Genomic DNA, 16,167 nt, shown 5'->3' on the forward strand with positions numbered 1-16,167 from the left:
TATGTAACACTTATCGGTTTCTAAGGAATATGCATGACACAAAGTAAGTTGTGTACAGATAGAGTATTCTTATTTAGGACATTACCCTGCATTTAACGGTACAATTTAGATCCAAGAAAGCAAAAAATCAGAAACAAAGACCACGAACCAAGGCTCTCTCTCTCTAGAATTTTATGAAGTTGGAGGTCTAAAAATGCTAGCCAAACCTAACCTAACCAGTATATTGATTCCAGCCGCAGTTTTTACGAATCCAGCAGTCAGTCAATGAATGGAGGTTGTATCGTACTGAGTGTGGTAGGGACTGACCTGATCATCTCTGCCTGCTTGGCGCACTTGCGCTCGGCCATGCGCAGCTCCAGCAGCTTGACCGGCTCGGGCGCCGTCGCCGGGACCGGCGGGGGAGAGTGCCTGGAACAATGGTAACGATACACCACTGTCTTAGGGAGTCACGCCGTCACAGGGCGGACACGCCATACATCAAAAATGATTTGCGTTTATATATGTGCGCGGCACGTCTGTACGTCATTGAGTTTCTGACGGAATCCTGACGGAATCTCAGTAGAGCGACTTACGCACACATTCATGTCGCGGCCTGTCGCGGGCGAGGTAATCCGAATCGGGGCGGGGCGGTGCGTGTCCATTCTGTATGATAATACTATTACTTATTCTGTGACGCCGTATAACACATATTTCTAAAATGTAGGTACCTATATTTCACTGCAATATATATTTAGAATACATTTATTTTACAATTTGTTTACATTCATAAAATCTTATTTATACATAATGTTAAGAAGATAAAAATAAATATAGGTAGGGCCGGTAAGAGCATATTTTATATTATAACATCGCTATATTAATGTATTTGCTGTAATTTATTTTAGATAGATACCTAACTTACTCTGTGCAAACTAGACCAAGTTAGTAAGTACGAATTGGGTACGCAGTAATACTTTCATAACTATCAAAGATAATTAGTTAATCATACTGATACAAATATCGGCTAATATGAGTACCCGTAACTACCGTAATTATTAAATACGCGTTTAGCCTACAATTACGTAGTTTCCCACAAATTCTCACAATCTGTATTATATATACCTATAATTTGTTGATTTCTTCTCGGTAAGGTAAGTAGGTACTAATTTAGGCTAGACTTCCGTAACGTTATCGCGTAACCTAAACAAGTATGTGTGTTTACCCCATTCCACTGTGTTACCATACATAAAGTCGTATGAATATCGGATTTTTATGACGCATAGGCTTTTTTGAGTAATAGGTAGGTACATCATTACGAACATAATAAGCCTGCAATGCGCACTGAGCAGTATTTCAACACAATGCACTTGCAATGTAAGCTATATACATGAAGATAAAATATCATCAGCAAACAAAACAATGTAATAGTTACACCCATTATGCTGATCATATATTTATGTGATCAAAGTTATGCTACCGCCGAATGAGTATCAGGAAATATACTCGTAGTTTTATAATAATATAGGTATTTATACTTTAATATACTTTGTTTGTTTGTTTAAAGTGAAAGTGGGAAAATACGCATTTTAACTAAGGTAAAACAAGTAAAAAACAAATCAACCAACAACCAATTTTAGTAATGCCGAATGCGATAAGAATATAGCATATCCGATATCCTCAAAATATACCTACATTAACAAAAAACGTGCGGAAAAATATACAATCAATAATAATTTTTATTTATTTGCCTACAGAAATATCGTTGCATAATTGACCGAAGAAGTGCAATGATTTATTTTTTCATACATGTCAATTCCATTGTCACCGTTGGTGAGGCTGAGGCTGCTGCTGTTCTTGCAGACGCCACTGATGGCCTCCGACACTGCGCCTGCTTCTCGCGGTTATACTGCAGCGCACCCTCTAGTTCCGTCAGCTTCTAGAGCCAGTCAGGTTGTCTACAGCCCACACAGCCACTAGTCCTACCTGTCGATCCCGTTGACGCCGTTGGTGAGGCTGGTGTTGTTGTTCTTGCAGACGCCATTGGCCTCCGACACTGCGCCTGCGCGCACCCTCGAGTTCCGTCAGCTTCTAGAGCCAGTCAGGTTGTCTACAGCTCACACAGCCACTACATACCTGTCGATCCCATTGACGCCGTTGGTGAGGCTGGTGTTGTTGTTCTTGCAGACGCCATTGGCCTCCGACACTGCGCCTGCGCGCACCCTCGAGTTCCGTCAGCTTCTCCAGTCAGGTTGTCTACAGCTCACACAGCCACTACATACCTGTCGATCCCATTGACGCCGTTGGTGAGGCTGGTGTTGTTGTTCTTGCAGACGCCATTGGCCTCCGGCACCAGCTGCGCCTGCTTCTCGCGGTTGTCTTGCAGGGTGCCCTCAAGTTCCGTCAGCTTCTCCTTCAGCCACTCTACGGTGAGGTTGTCCACTGTCAGTTGGTTGGGCTGCAGCTTGCCGCTCGTGTCTTCCACTAGGCTCTCATCGAACGTGAACGATACTGGCGTTGAAGGGGGTGATCTGAAACAATTTTGACATTAATAATAAATAAGGGTAATAGCTTGAAGGTTTGAGGCTATTGATCTTAAAAAGCCAATAAATTCATCAGAAAATATTTATTTTCAATCAACTGCATTCTTTAAAACACCACGCATGTATTTGTTGGTAGAAGCATCGTATTGTTTTCTGAGCAGCCATTGTCTAAGCTCAGGAACCTCGACACGAAAGAAGAAGAAAGACAATACGGAAGGAGGAATTTTGTATTAGGGGATTTACATAGTTAGTTTTGGTGGGCCTTTTCCGCAAATCGACAACCAATACGAGTACAACCATTGTGCGTGCTTTGCGTGAAACGAGGCATCGCTACTCTAACCACCCCATTTTATGAGGGGACGTAAAGCTTCAAAAATTGTACTGTATTTATATTATTTATATAATTATATAATTGTGCGGTAAACGGTTGAACAATAATGAACTCAACTACTACAACCAATAAAACAATGGTCTGTACAGCTTTATCAACAATAACATTTGAACAGCCTAGCCTTGGTTCAAATCATTAATAAAGAAAAAACAACAATTTACAGTTGTATCGGTTAACCAAAATGTGAAGGTAATGGTATTAGTATTCTTAAAAATCTTATTTAATAAAACCATTCGTATCCTCAGTTAATAGAATCATAAAATACCTACAGGGCCTTTTCCTGCTCATAATTTAACGGCCATGCCATGCAAAACAAATTAAATTATGAATCATATATAACCACAACACAATACAAATATAACGATCAAAAAAAAATTGTTGATTAGGTAATTAACATAAGTAGGTAGGGTTTCCCCTACGTACTGACTTGTACATTTCTATTAACTCCTTGTACTCGTGGTTCTTGAGGTTCTGTACGGTGGAGACCACCTTGCTCTGGATCTCGGATCTCTCGAAACTAGCCCGAGTTGACATCCGACCGCTGGTAAGGTAAATAACATGGTAGATGCGTGATTAAGTTACGAGTAGGTAGCCCTACGTACTGACTTGTATTTGTCTATGAACTCCTTGTACTCCTCGTGGGGCTTGAGGTTCTGCACGGTGGAGTCCACCTTGCTCTGGATCTCCCGGAACTTGTCCGTGTTGAAGTCCGACCGCTGCACCACCTCCAGAAGGATGCTCTTCCTGTTGACAACACATATTAGATTATATTTGAGACCTGTAAAATCTGCTTTTACTAATAAAGATGTGTCTTCTGTATAAGGCCAGCATATCTCACCGAAACACCGCGGTCTCAACTAACAGTCTCTCTCGCCTGGTCTCTCATTGTTTTTGGTACAGCCTTTGACACGCTTTGCCATACCTATTATACGTACATGTCACAGTGTGTACTGACCAGGAGGTGGCGGTGGCCTCGCCCTGCCGCCGCTGCAGGTCGAGCAGCGCGGGCAGCGCGGCCGTGCGCAGCGCGCGCTCGCACTCCGTGGCCTCGGCCAGGAGCAGCACGTACTCGTTGTGCGCCCGGTGCAGCCTCCGACACGCCTTGCCGTACTTGTCCCGCGTCTCGTCCAGCTTGCGACCACCGCGACTCGTTGGACCTGGAATATGCGCATATTTAAAGACAAATATCAATTGAAAAATATGAATGGATTTAATATACCGATCGAGAAGTCGCTCCAAGTACGTTTTCAAGTGTAAATCATTTCGTTTTATAAGTAGCTACTAGGTAGCCGGAAGTATTCGTGTTGCATCTATTTCCCAGTACCAATAGAAAAAAAACGTAACTATGCTCCAACTGTCAGTATACTGAGATTGGTTTATTTATTACTGGAATGAAATAAGACGTTCCGCACCAGGAAATAAAGAAATAAATTTTCTATAGTTTTTACAGATGAATTATTTTATTGACATATTTTAGAAAGGACACTGAACGGGTTTTGAAAAATATTCCTCGTTTTCTACCTAAATCAGAAAAAAACTTGATAAGCGTTAGCGGTTACTACAAGCACAGGCATATAGATTTAGACACAGGTTATTTTTATTCCTAAGCCAATTAGGTTGTAAATTATGTTGTGACATAATTAATGTAACATTGACAAAAAACATCTAGGTAATAAAATATAACTACTCCAAACGCCAACTTGACGAAGAAAACACTCATAACACCGCAATGTAAAATTATTAGATTAATTTTCAATAATTATAAAATTTACGGAATTGTCTTTCTCTAAACTGAAAATTAGTGTTGAGTCGGTCACTCGTGAGGCACCTCATCTGTACCACTCATTTTGTTAATTTGTCGCAGTACTTCGTACCGCAAAAATGTCTTACTTCACTCCTCTATTCATTTTACTTGATTCTAAAATTATCTTTCTCCTAAAAGTTCTATTCTTAACCTCCAGAATTGCACTCTAATTAAATGTTACTATTTATTTATTTATAAAGGAAGTGATGAATACATAAATATGTATATACATTAAATATTTTTGTCGCCGTTGGAATTAATGGAATAGTCGACGCTGAAAATATGCTAGTACCTCACCTCATTTGAAGTAAGACATTGTAACACCTCATTTTAGAAAATGAGGTACTCATACAAACTCATTTTAAATTGATGTCCTACCCATCACTACTGAAAATCGTAATTAGATTCCAAAAAAAGTAAGACAATGTTGCGACTTTTTACTTGCGCGTCTTGTATTTATGTAAAAATAAGTAAATAAAACTACTTTTTTAAATCGTAGGAGTAAAATTACCAATAAATAAATTATCTTAGCGTGTTTATTTATAAAAAGGAATTTACTATTTTACAAACAAATTATTGCAGTGGCAACATTTTTTGGAATCTAATTACGACTCGGAGATTATACGAGTTATAGATACTTACGGATTATGGAAAATCATATTCAGAATGAATGGCCAATTAAAATAGATGAGATGCTTAAAAAGTGGTAAAGAAAGCCGGTGTACGAGTACGTTGCACGTCGTTAGTCCGGATAATAAACTCTGTAAGTATTGGGTGCACGATGAGATTTGCAAGTGGCTGATGTCGATCAAATTGCCCCGCTTTCATACATTTTCTGAAATATTCATGTAGAGACGTTTTCTCCCGTTGTAAAGAAAATTGAACGAGACTTAATTACTTAAATTTATATAGGTACCTATGTGAACAAGTTTGTGTTCCATGTCAAACCATTGCAGCTGTACGTTGGCACCGGCGCCCTCAGTGCATTAGATCCACTCATACCATCACTCACTACTGTCCTTCATTTCACGATAATAAAGGTACCTACTACCTACTCGTAACTATTTCTATTTCCACTACATACCTAACCATTATCAATTTCATGTGCAATGAGCTTTTTTAACCTCGGATTACATTTAAAATGTTGTAGAACTTTCATATAAATTTCATAGGAATACCTACACAAGCGGAGAGGAAAGGGCGGCTCATAAATACGTTGATTTATGGAATATTTTTCTTAATACACAATACACATCCTTTACAAAATGACATTAAAAATGAATACTACAATCATTGTGAAACAAAATGTACTATCTTCCAAAAATCTTCTTCGGCTTTGATACACAAACACGAACGTTTGTTAAAATTATTATTTATCAACATTAGGTATGCATGCATATAGTAAAAAATCTTTTCTCAAAAATGGACGGCAAAGTCGACGTTGCCGGTTAAAAAATAGGTCGCGAAGTGCGTAGTTTATGGTCATTCAAAAAATTAAAAAGTTAAAAACATTGCAGTCTCGATTTCGGGACTGCAATGTTGCATACAAATTCCATTATTTAACGAGTTCCAAACTTTTTAAAACTTTAAATGGCCATATCAAATGAAGGCATAGGTCCCTTAGATGATCAGCACTTATTATTATAAAGCCTATAACAGACTATCGCACCGCACCGCGACCTTGGAGCGTCGCACCCATAAGTGAGAGCGAGAAACAGATATCTCTTTCTCGCTCTCACTTATGGGTGCGACGCTCCAAAGTCGCGGTGCGGTGCGATAGTCTGTTACAGGCTTAATGTTGGTACCGCGACTATTTAGGTGTCTCAAATAGGTTGGCGTATTTTCAGCAGAAAAATACACTTCATTTTTTTTTAAAGGCGGCAAGTAAATCTTTTTAATGGTTGTACTTTTTTCTGTGAAAATTAGAACGTTGCTTCTGTAAAATATTTCTATTTCTTGCACCATTTTTGAGAAAAGCACTATATATGACTCGGCTGGAAGGCTACTTGCTGGCTTCGGATTCAATTAAACGGACTCCCAAGGTCGTCCGTTTAAAACGAATCCTCAGCCTGCAAGTAGCTACTTCCGAACCTCGACAATAATGTACTATTGTCAACGTATTTTTGAGCCACCCTGTAAGAAAAACATAAGGAGAAAACTAGTTATCTAATCTACTGAGGTTTTCATTATCATATGCTTATGTACGTACGTGTGCTTTCTCATTACCATGCACTATCAGTAAAGCATAAGTAATGTCGTCCAACTTACACTTACATTTAAGGTAGTTCTCCTCGAACTTGGCGCGCATCTGCTTGTACGACTCCAGGCACTTCTGGTACTCGCTCTGCTTCCGCGTCACCTCCTCTGACAGCTGTAATAAGATAAGATAAAAATAAGGTGACAATTACTTTATTGCATAAAAAACAGATAAATAGAATACAAGAATAAAACACATTATGGTTAATTTCTCATACTCTTACGAGTTAAATTACAGGGGTCCCCACACAAGGCTAGGTCTGTATCGATATAGCAGGAAACCAGTAGGTATGCTGGGTTGGGCCTTGGGAGGTTAGACGGCAGTCGCCTTCGTAAATAACTAGTGCCTACGCCATGTCCCTGCCTGACGCTTCATACATCTCTGATAATGATTTTTCTTATACCTAAACCAAATTGTATCATGGATATAGAAAGTTTAAACGCACAAAAAATTTCATGAAAAAAACATCATATCCTGGCTCCCGGGCACGCACTTCCATCTCGCTCATGCAGCATCACTTACGCTCAGAGAAGAACACGAACTTACTGGGCTTAATCACTTTTATCGACTTCTATTCTGTGGTTGTGCAATGCTGCTCTGCTTACCACCAGTGTGAAATCCACAATCAATAGAACCGTATAATTATCGGTAATTACCAAGCAATAAAGACAAAGTGTCAATTGACTCAACTTGAAAACTACTTTCAAATCAAGACCCGAGAAACGTAATTTTATACGCATCGGAATCGAATCAAATTACAGACATCGAGGAAAATGAACGAGAAATAAAGTTGCCTCTTTGCGAGCTATGTTATGGAGTGAAACAAGATGTAATAAACCGGTGCGCCAATAATAAACAATGAAATTAATGATAGGCGCGGTCTGATCGATGAAGCGACTTGATTGATCGAAGACCAGAAGGTACCGACGTGAGGAAAGTTTCTCACGAGCCGCTTGTTAAATGAACACCTGAATTGCTTTTATTTAAGGCTGCTCTACACAATCTTACTGATATGTCGATAAATCATATAAGAATAAGTCATACGAAGATTACGAAGACTGGTCGATCATCTAATCTAATAGGTCGAAATTTTAGTCGCAGAATGAAGCGCGCTGGTTTATTAACAAGCTTTTATTAGATCGACCTGTATGTAACTAACATGTAATGGAATCTTGCAAGTTAAATCTGATCCACTTCCCGGTTTCCGATTGAGCTGAAATTTTGCATACACACGTAAGTCGGGTGACAATGCAATATTATGGTACCATCGAGCTGATCTGATGATGGAGACAGGAGGTGGCCATAGGAACTCGACCTGTATGTAACTAACTTGTAATGGAATCTTGCAAGTTAAATTTGATCCACTTCCCGGTTTCCGATTGAGCTGAAATTTTGCATACACATGTAAGTCGGGTGACAATGCAATATTATGGTACCATCGAGCTGATCTGATGATGGAGACAGGAGGTGGCCATAGGAACTCTGTGATGAAACAACGCAACCTAATTGTGTTAGGGGTTTTTAGAATTGTTTCGATGAGTATTAGTTGTCTGTCGTAAGAAAAGTACAGTCAGCGATAAAAGCTTGTACCAAAAATGAAATTTTTGCCAAAAACTTATTTTCTACTAATACTAATTTGGGGACAAGCTACAATTGTACAAATCTAAACCGCTAACACCGATAAAAAAAAGCGGCCAAGTGCGAGTCGGACTCGCCCATGAAGGGTTCCGTATTTAGGCGATTTATGACGTATAAAAAAAAAACTACTTACTAGATCTCGTTCAAACCAATTTTCGGTGGAAGTTTACATGGTAATGTACATCATATATTTTTTTTTAGTATTATCATTCTCTTATTTTAGAAGTTACAGGGGGGGGGGGGGACACACATTTTACCACTTTGGAAGTGTCTCTCGCGCAAACTATTCAGTTTAGAAAAAAATGATATTAGAAACCTCAATATCATTTTTGAAGACCTATCCATAGATACCCCACACGTATGAGTTTGATGAAAAAAAAATTTTTGAGTTTCAGTTCGAAGGATGGGGAACCCCAAAAATTTATTGTTTTTTTTCTATTTTTGTGTGAAAATCTTAATGCGGTTCACAGAATACATCTACTTACCAAGTTTCAACAGTATAGTTCTTATAGTTTCGGAGAAAAGTGGCTGTGACATACGGACGGACAGACAGACGGACAGACAGACAGACATGACGAATCTATAAGGGTTCCGTTTTTTGCCATTTGGCTACGGAACCCTAATAAAAAGGCCGCTAATCATTGTTCAACCCCGTAAAGAATTTGTACATTTATAACATGTTTGAGATACGACCGAACATAAAGCGAGCAGTCGACTTGCAATTTTGACACTGTTGACAGCAACGATAAGGCAATAAAGAAATTAGTAGTACGTTATGACTAGACTATTAAATAGCTGTTGTTGATTACTTCGTTAACGTCAATTTATCAACAGACATATGTATTAAGTTTGATAGGTACTTGCTTTACATTAGGTTTATTTTAAGTAGCATTCTCTACTTAACCAGTAGCCGGCACTCAATTTTGTAATTTTAAAGTAAAGATTGCCAAAGCTTGCCCTAGATTTGGCAACAGCACTGTTGCAGCCACCTTCATTAAATATTTAAGTAATATATCTACCGTCTTATGAACTCTTAAGTGACATTGTACAGTCAGCAGCAATAGTTGCTAAGCGGACGAAGTGTTCAAAATGATTTATTGTTAGGAGAATAAGAGCGCGTCAAGGTAATTTTGTTTTGAACACCTCGCCCGCTTAGCAACTTATGCTGCTGACTGTATGTCATGTCTTCTATCATGTAAATTGTAAACAATTTAAAACCCTGATTTTCTGTAGTAAGTATAGACTTTTTGGAAGTGTGTTAAAATAAGTCAACCGGACTATAAAAAATAATTGATAGACTCATTAGACTCCTTATAGTCAGTTAGTTATCCATCATAATCGGCTTAGTATTTTTAGTAGAAGTGAAGATACGGTGTGGAACACTAGGTAGACATAACGTACACAATACAAAACCACCCACACTGCGAAATTCATAGCAGTTCCTTTTGGCTTTGCCCTTCCTTTACATGTGTAGGTATTATTGTGTATTCAGCCAAATATATTTAGTTACCTCTGATTCTGCAATAATTGTAATCGAAATCCGTTTTCAAACTTTATTAAGGACAGTCACGAGCAAAAATTAATGAATCACGACTTTATTCACAGCAAAATGTAGTCGTCTTATAACTGTCTTTAACGACACAGACACTTATCATTACCCGAGAATACCAGTACCAGGTGTACCCTTATGTTCAAGTTGCGAAATATGGCTATAAAATATGAGGCCTATTGGATCGAGCTGCCTTTCAAAATGATCGCTCAGCTATCTAATTCATAAAACATTACCCCTGTGTTGTATAGTTGCCAGTGTAACTTGACTTCAATGTTGGTTACAGATGTCCATAACCAGTGGTCAGACCTATACTGGCACGGCCGTAGCGACGCGCTCGGTAGGATACGTGAATAGCAGTGACGCGAGCGCCGGAAACGGTTCGAATTACAATCCCATGCCAGCGTCGCGAGACGGACAGACGCGTGCGACATCAGCATCACATAGCTACACAAATTAACATCATAGGACCAAGACATTTCAATTAACAACTAACAACTTTATAAATGGGCTTTAGAACATGATGCCACTGATATATGCCACTAACGCCCACTTAGGACATAATTAATCACTAGCAAGATATTTTAAATAACAGAGTGACATCTCACAAGAGTAAGATCGATTTTCCATCCAAGATTAATTAATTTCATAAAAAAATCGTTAAATAGGGATGATGACACATGTTGAATTTTATAACAATAAGTTTTTGGCAAAAATTTAATTTTTGGTACAAGCTTTTATCGCTGACTGTAGGCACTTTTCTTACGACAGAAACTCATCGCGACAATTCTAAAAACCCCTAACACAATTAGGTTGCGTTGTTTCATCACAGAGTTCCTATGGCCACCTCCTGTCTCCATCATCAGATCAGTTCGACAGTACCATATTATTGTATTGTCATCAGAACTACATACAGCTGCCAATTTTCATGACGCTACGATCCTTGGAAGATGGTTAAATTAGTTACCTTAGATTCCATTACATGTTAGTTACATACAGGTCGAGAGTTCCTATGGCCACCTCCTGTCTCCATCATCAGATCAGTTCGACAGTACCATATTATTGTATTGTCCATTGGTCCCATATAGACGATCCTAAAAACAAATACGATCGATTGATACCATAAATGAAAATTAGTCATGTAGCCTATTAGAATATTGTGCGTTTATACTTTAAGATCAGTTTAGTTGCCCCAGGCTACCATGAGCCGTGACAGAAAGCCGAGACAACGCTAGAAAGATGATAATGCTTTAAAATTATCACAATTATTAAAGTTCATAATGAAAAGGAGCATGGGCAGATTTGTATGTCCATATCTAGCTAACTATAAAAAGTAGAGTGGTGCCTCGTACAGTATATTTTTTGTTCTTAAGAATCCTTCCTAAAACGATGATAATAAATTAAATTTTCCAAAAATAAAAAATTGCCATACAAATGTCGAAAAAACACCCTCTTCAAAAATTGACCCACAAATACAAAATTCTTTATTTCAAAAAATACACATATTTATGATGCAAGGGATGGAGCTACCCTGTAAGCAAAAATATGCCCGTGTTGGGTAACACCGCTCTTCCCTATGTAACATAATGTACTTAGGTATACAATTAAATTAAAATAAACTAATTAATTACACAAAATTACAGTATACAGTATTACAATGGAAATACAAAGGAAGCACAACTTTTTTAGCATTCCGTACCCAAAGGGTAAAAACGGGACCCTATTACTAAGACTCCGCTGTCCGTCCGTCCGTCCGTCCGTCCGTCTGTCACCAGGCTGTATCTCACGAACTGTGATAGCTAGACAGTTGAAATTTTCACAGATGATGTATTTCTGTTGCCGCTATAACAACAAATACTAAAAACAGAATAAAATAAAGATTTAAGTGGGGCTCGTGATTTTTGACCGAAGTTAAGCAACGTCGGGCGGGGTCAGTACTTGGATGGGTGACCGTTTTTTTGCTTGTTTTGCTCAATTTTTTGTTGATGGTGCGGAACCCTCCGTGCGCGAGTCCGACTCGCACTTGGCCGGTTTTTTTACCTAAACTAAAACTAAGTCTATGTATCTACGGAGGTAAGGTAATGCTAAGGTCTATGCTAATTTTAATTCATAAACAATTAAATTTATGGGTTCTTCTGTGAGTGTGTGTGTGTGTGTGTATGTGTGTGTATGTGTGTGTATGTGTGTGTGTGTGTGTGTGTGGGTGTGTGGGTGTGTGTGGGTGTGTATCGAGCGTGAGCTTCATCTCAGTAAATTTTCTGTCTCATCATACGTTTTACTTTCCAACCATTTAATTAAAACATTTTTGCACTCTGTATGCGGTTTGGAGTGAATATCTAGTAAATTATTAATTTTATTGTAAAGGTGCGCAGATGTGGTGACGTACTGTGATCTAGCAAATTTAGTTTTAGTCTTAACCACCTTAGCAATATATATTTTGTGCCTCTTATTCTTGTAGTTTGGGTTGTACGGGAGAGTTTTACGCTTTTTTAGAGTGGTCTGCAAGATGTACAATTTCCGAACTGATAAATATATAGATAACTCTCGGTTATCGTCTACTGTGGCATAAGTGCAAGCATGAGAGCAAATAAATTTTACAAGTTTCAGCGCTCACAAAGAAATCTCTGCATTCCGCAGGTATATTTGGTTCACCCATTTTACACTTTTTTATTATATTATCGAATAAATAGTAGTAAACCAGAAGAAATTATTTGAAAAACTTAAAGAAAAACTTACAAAAAGGTTAATCTGTATGGTTTTATCATCATTTTGTTACCTGTATATTCAATAAAAACCGGCCAAGTGCGAGTCGGACTGGCGCACGAAGGGTTCCGCACCATCAACAAAAAATAGAGCAAAACAAGCAAAAAAAACCAAGCAAAAAACGGTCACCCATCCAAGTACTGACCCCGCCCGACGTTGCTTAACTTCGGTCAAAAATCACGTTTGTTGTATAGGAGCCCCACTTAAATCTTTATTTTATTCTGTTTTTAGTATTTGTTGTTATAGCGGCAACAGAAATACATCATCTGTGAAAATTTCAACTGTCTAGCTATCACGGTTCGTGAGTTACAGCCTGGTGACAGACGGACGGACGGACGGACGGACAGCTGAGTCTTAGTAATAGGGTCCCGTTTTTACCCTTTGGGTATGGAACCCTAAAAACTATCCAATATAGATATAACGTCCCTGTAGTGGGCAAATTATTATACTAGTCCATCTTTGCACTGCTCCTAAAACTTATTACTTGACGACCTCGCTAAGCCTCGACCGTCAAAAACAGCTCCGTCAAACTATTCTATATATCACGGTATATGTCATAGCAGCTTATTTTAACACGAATAGAAACGAAGAATCTCTAAGACTATGAACATTTTATAGGGGATTTTCAAGGGGGTGGTGGGGGGAACGGCACCTCTTTTCAGCCCGGCAACATCAGGTTTCTTGTAGCCCAGGAGCCCTACTACAAGGATCAGAAGTCAAACTGCGGTCTAACAATTATGCATACGACACTCTTCTAGAGATCCTCGTCTAACAGGAAGTCCCAAAAATATTTTGTTTCATAGAGTAAGTTTAGTATAAGTCGTAAAATGTAATATGAAATGTACATATTATAGTTAAATTAAAGTGATATTTTAGGCAAAAGGTACCATTGTCGGTCATAATATAACGATTTGATTGATAATTTAAAAAACTTCATGTTCTGTTCTGATGGACCGTTCTAAGTAAAAACTATATTATTTTTTAAATAAGAAAATATATAGTGCCTGTTAATAAATTAACCCGTAGATAAATAATCGAATTATCAAGTCAAGACAAGCCTCAGACATGAATGGCCCTAATTCATGAATGAGTCTCATGAATAGGCAACAAGACAATGTAATTCTGAAATCTCACGATTAACAACAATGGACTATCCCATCCTGTTAATGATTGGCAGCCATAAATACTTACATCCACTCAGGCGGGACCAGAGCAAAAAGCCGTATAAATACAAGAGCTTAATGAAGCATACACTTTTAATCGGAATTAACCCAGCGTTCAGAACAAAAATGTTTAAAACCCATACATTGTAATCTAGTTAGTACCTTTTTCTTTCAAACGATACTTTATGGCAGTACCGTTAGCAAGAACAATGGACGTGTGCTGTATCTCGCGAATTATCGACAAATGTCGCGTCGGTGCAGATGTTAATTATGATTGCCTTGATACCATAATAAACTTTGAAACACAGCAGGAGCGATGCGGTGGCGGTAACATTCCTAATATTCCAGCTTGGTTGGACGATGTTACATAAAGCATCTCGTGCGCCGAACGACCAAATTCATGCTCTATTATGTGAGCTATTTCAGACAAGTTCGAATAATTACCACCACCGATGCGCACTGGTACCGCTTTCTGTGCGTTCCCAGCTTTACCTGCGATTCCATATAAACGATAAGTAAGTGTAATGGCAAACCGTTTCAGATTGAGATCTTTCGAGACCGAACAACTGTTAAGGCGCCGGTTGAGTTCGCCGCTGTTGAGATATTATTAAGAATCGTTAAGACAATAAGATAACGACGTTTAGCCTAACTGAGTACCCGCCTCGCGTAACATGACTTAAGCACCTACAGTATTAAACAATATGAAAGGAAACTACGCTTAGATAAAATCCATTAAGAAGCCATGAATATACGAGAGAGCCCCTCTCATGTAAGTGAACCAAGTTAGTTCCCGAATTTATGTGAAAAGGCAGACAAGATTTCTATTATTTATATATAAAATGTATGTCTATGTACTACCCGATACCTATTTCGCTTTAGCTGGTCAGGAAAACTGGACAGAAATGTTTAAATGGACACAATCTACATGCTCGTAGGTACCTAATTTGTATAATATATAACTAATAACTTTAACTGTAAACCGTAAAATTTAAAGTCATAGTCAACGTCTTGTGGTTTTCTAAAAAAATGCTTGAAATATCTTGATGCCTTAACTCATGTCTTAATAAAACAGCCTTATCATGCCATAGATGATACTATACGTGCGTGCGCGGACCGCAAGTTTTAACGGGTTGTAATGAACACAAATTATTGCTTTAGACATGCTGGTTGATGACGGCTGCAATTGGGCTCCATTTTGCTGGTAAAACCCGTTTTCTAACTAATATTTTCAATGAGGTATAATAAATTATTTAAGAAACATTTAACGAAAACTCATAATCCAACACAACATTCACACAGGTTAGTGTCGGAACAAATCCTTTGCGAGAAACTTAATCTGCATACCGGTTTCAGAATTCAATTTAACCCTCACCAATAAAACATCGTTTATAGGCCGGATTGTTTAGTACAAAGAAACCATAAACATGGGGTCCCAGAGTCGGACCCTGCGGTACACCGCTAACTTGGTTCATTGACTCGAATCACTCTCCCTCTTACTTGGTGATATCGCCGCCCAGTCTCATCTCATGTCCACATACAATTAAAATGCATTGCTGTTGCAATTGCTAAAACCGGTGTAATTTAACAACGTAACAGTCCCTCAGTCGATTCCTTACCCTAAGTCAAAATCAAAAATTGTAACTACTCTCCGCAAAATTAAGCACTCGGCCAACTCCAAAAATAAAATGTTAATTTGTCGAAATAATGTTCCTACGTTCCTTGTGTTAAGATAGGTACTTAAGTAATTCATTTGCGCTATCAAAGAGAATTTGATAACAATAGCAGAAAGTAGTCTCTTCCAGCAATCAAGATACCTGTCATTTGCAACTGCAGAATTGCAGATGGAAGACAGAATAACATCGCATCAAAGCGTCATGAGCAATGAGGCTGACAAAGGCTGAAAGTGAAAATGTCGCGGAACAGCTTAAGCCGACATAAATATTTCTTGCAATATCTTTTGTGGTATTTTTTGCCCGGTGTTCTCTTGATTTAATAGTGTTTTTTTGCATGGGTATTCCAGCCATTAACTTTCAAGCTTTTTCGTGTCGCAATGATTGCATTGTTTAAAGCAGGTACGACAATA

General features: G+C 38.4%; 1 protein-coding gene across 2 annotated transcripts in view; it reads right to left on the reverse strand.

The window, feature by feature from the left end:
• The window catches only part of LOC134662066 (tyrosine-protein kinase Fer), a 62,158-nt gene that overhangs the window by 9,765 nt on the left and 36,226 nt on the right, over nucleotides 1–16,167 (reverse strand). Inside the window, exons 3-7 of one of the 2 annotated variants that reach the window (XM_063518342.1) lie at nucleotides 6,983–7,085; nucleotides 3,866–4,067; nucleotides 3,517–3,654; nucleotides 2,259–2,507; nucleotides 307–408 (exon numbers count right to left, since the gene is read on the reverse strand). In XM_063518342.1, the coding sequence (XP_063374412.1) occupies nucleotides 307–408; nucleotides 2,259–2,507; nucleotides 3,517–3,654; nucleotides 3,866–4,067; nucleotides 6,983–7,085 (794 nt within the window). The remainder of the gene's footprint in view (nucleotides 1–306; nucleotides 409–2,258; nucleotides 2,508–3,516; nucleotides 3,655–3,865; nucleotides 4,068–6,982; nucleotides 7,086–16,167) is intronic. The other variant, XM_063518341.1, reaches the window with a different exon arrangement.

This window comes from Cydia amplana, chromosome 2, assembly GCF_948474715.1.
Source record: "Cydia amplana chromosome 2, ilCydAmpl1.1, whole genome shotgun sequence".
Classification (NCBI taxonomy): Eukaryota; Metazoa; Arthropoda; class Insecta; order Lepidoptera; family Tortricidae; genus Cydia; species Cydia amplana.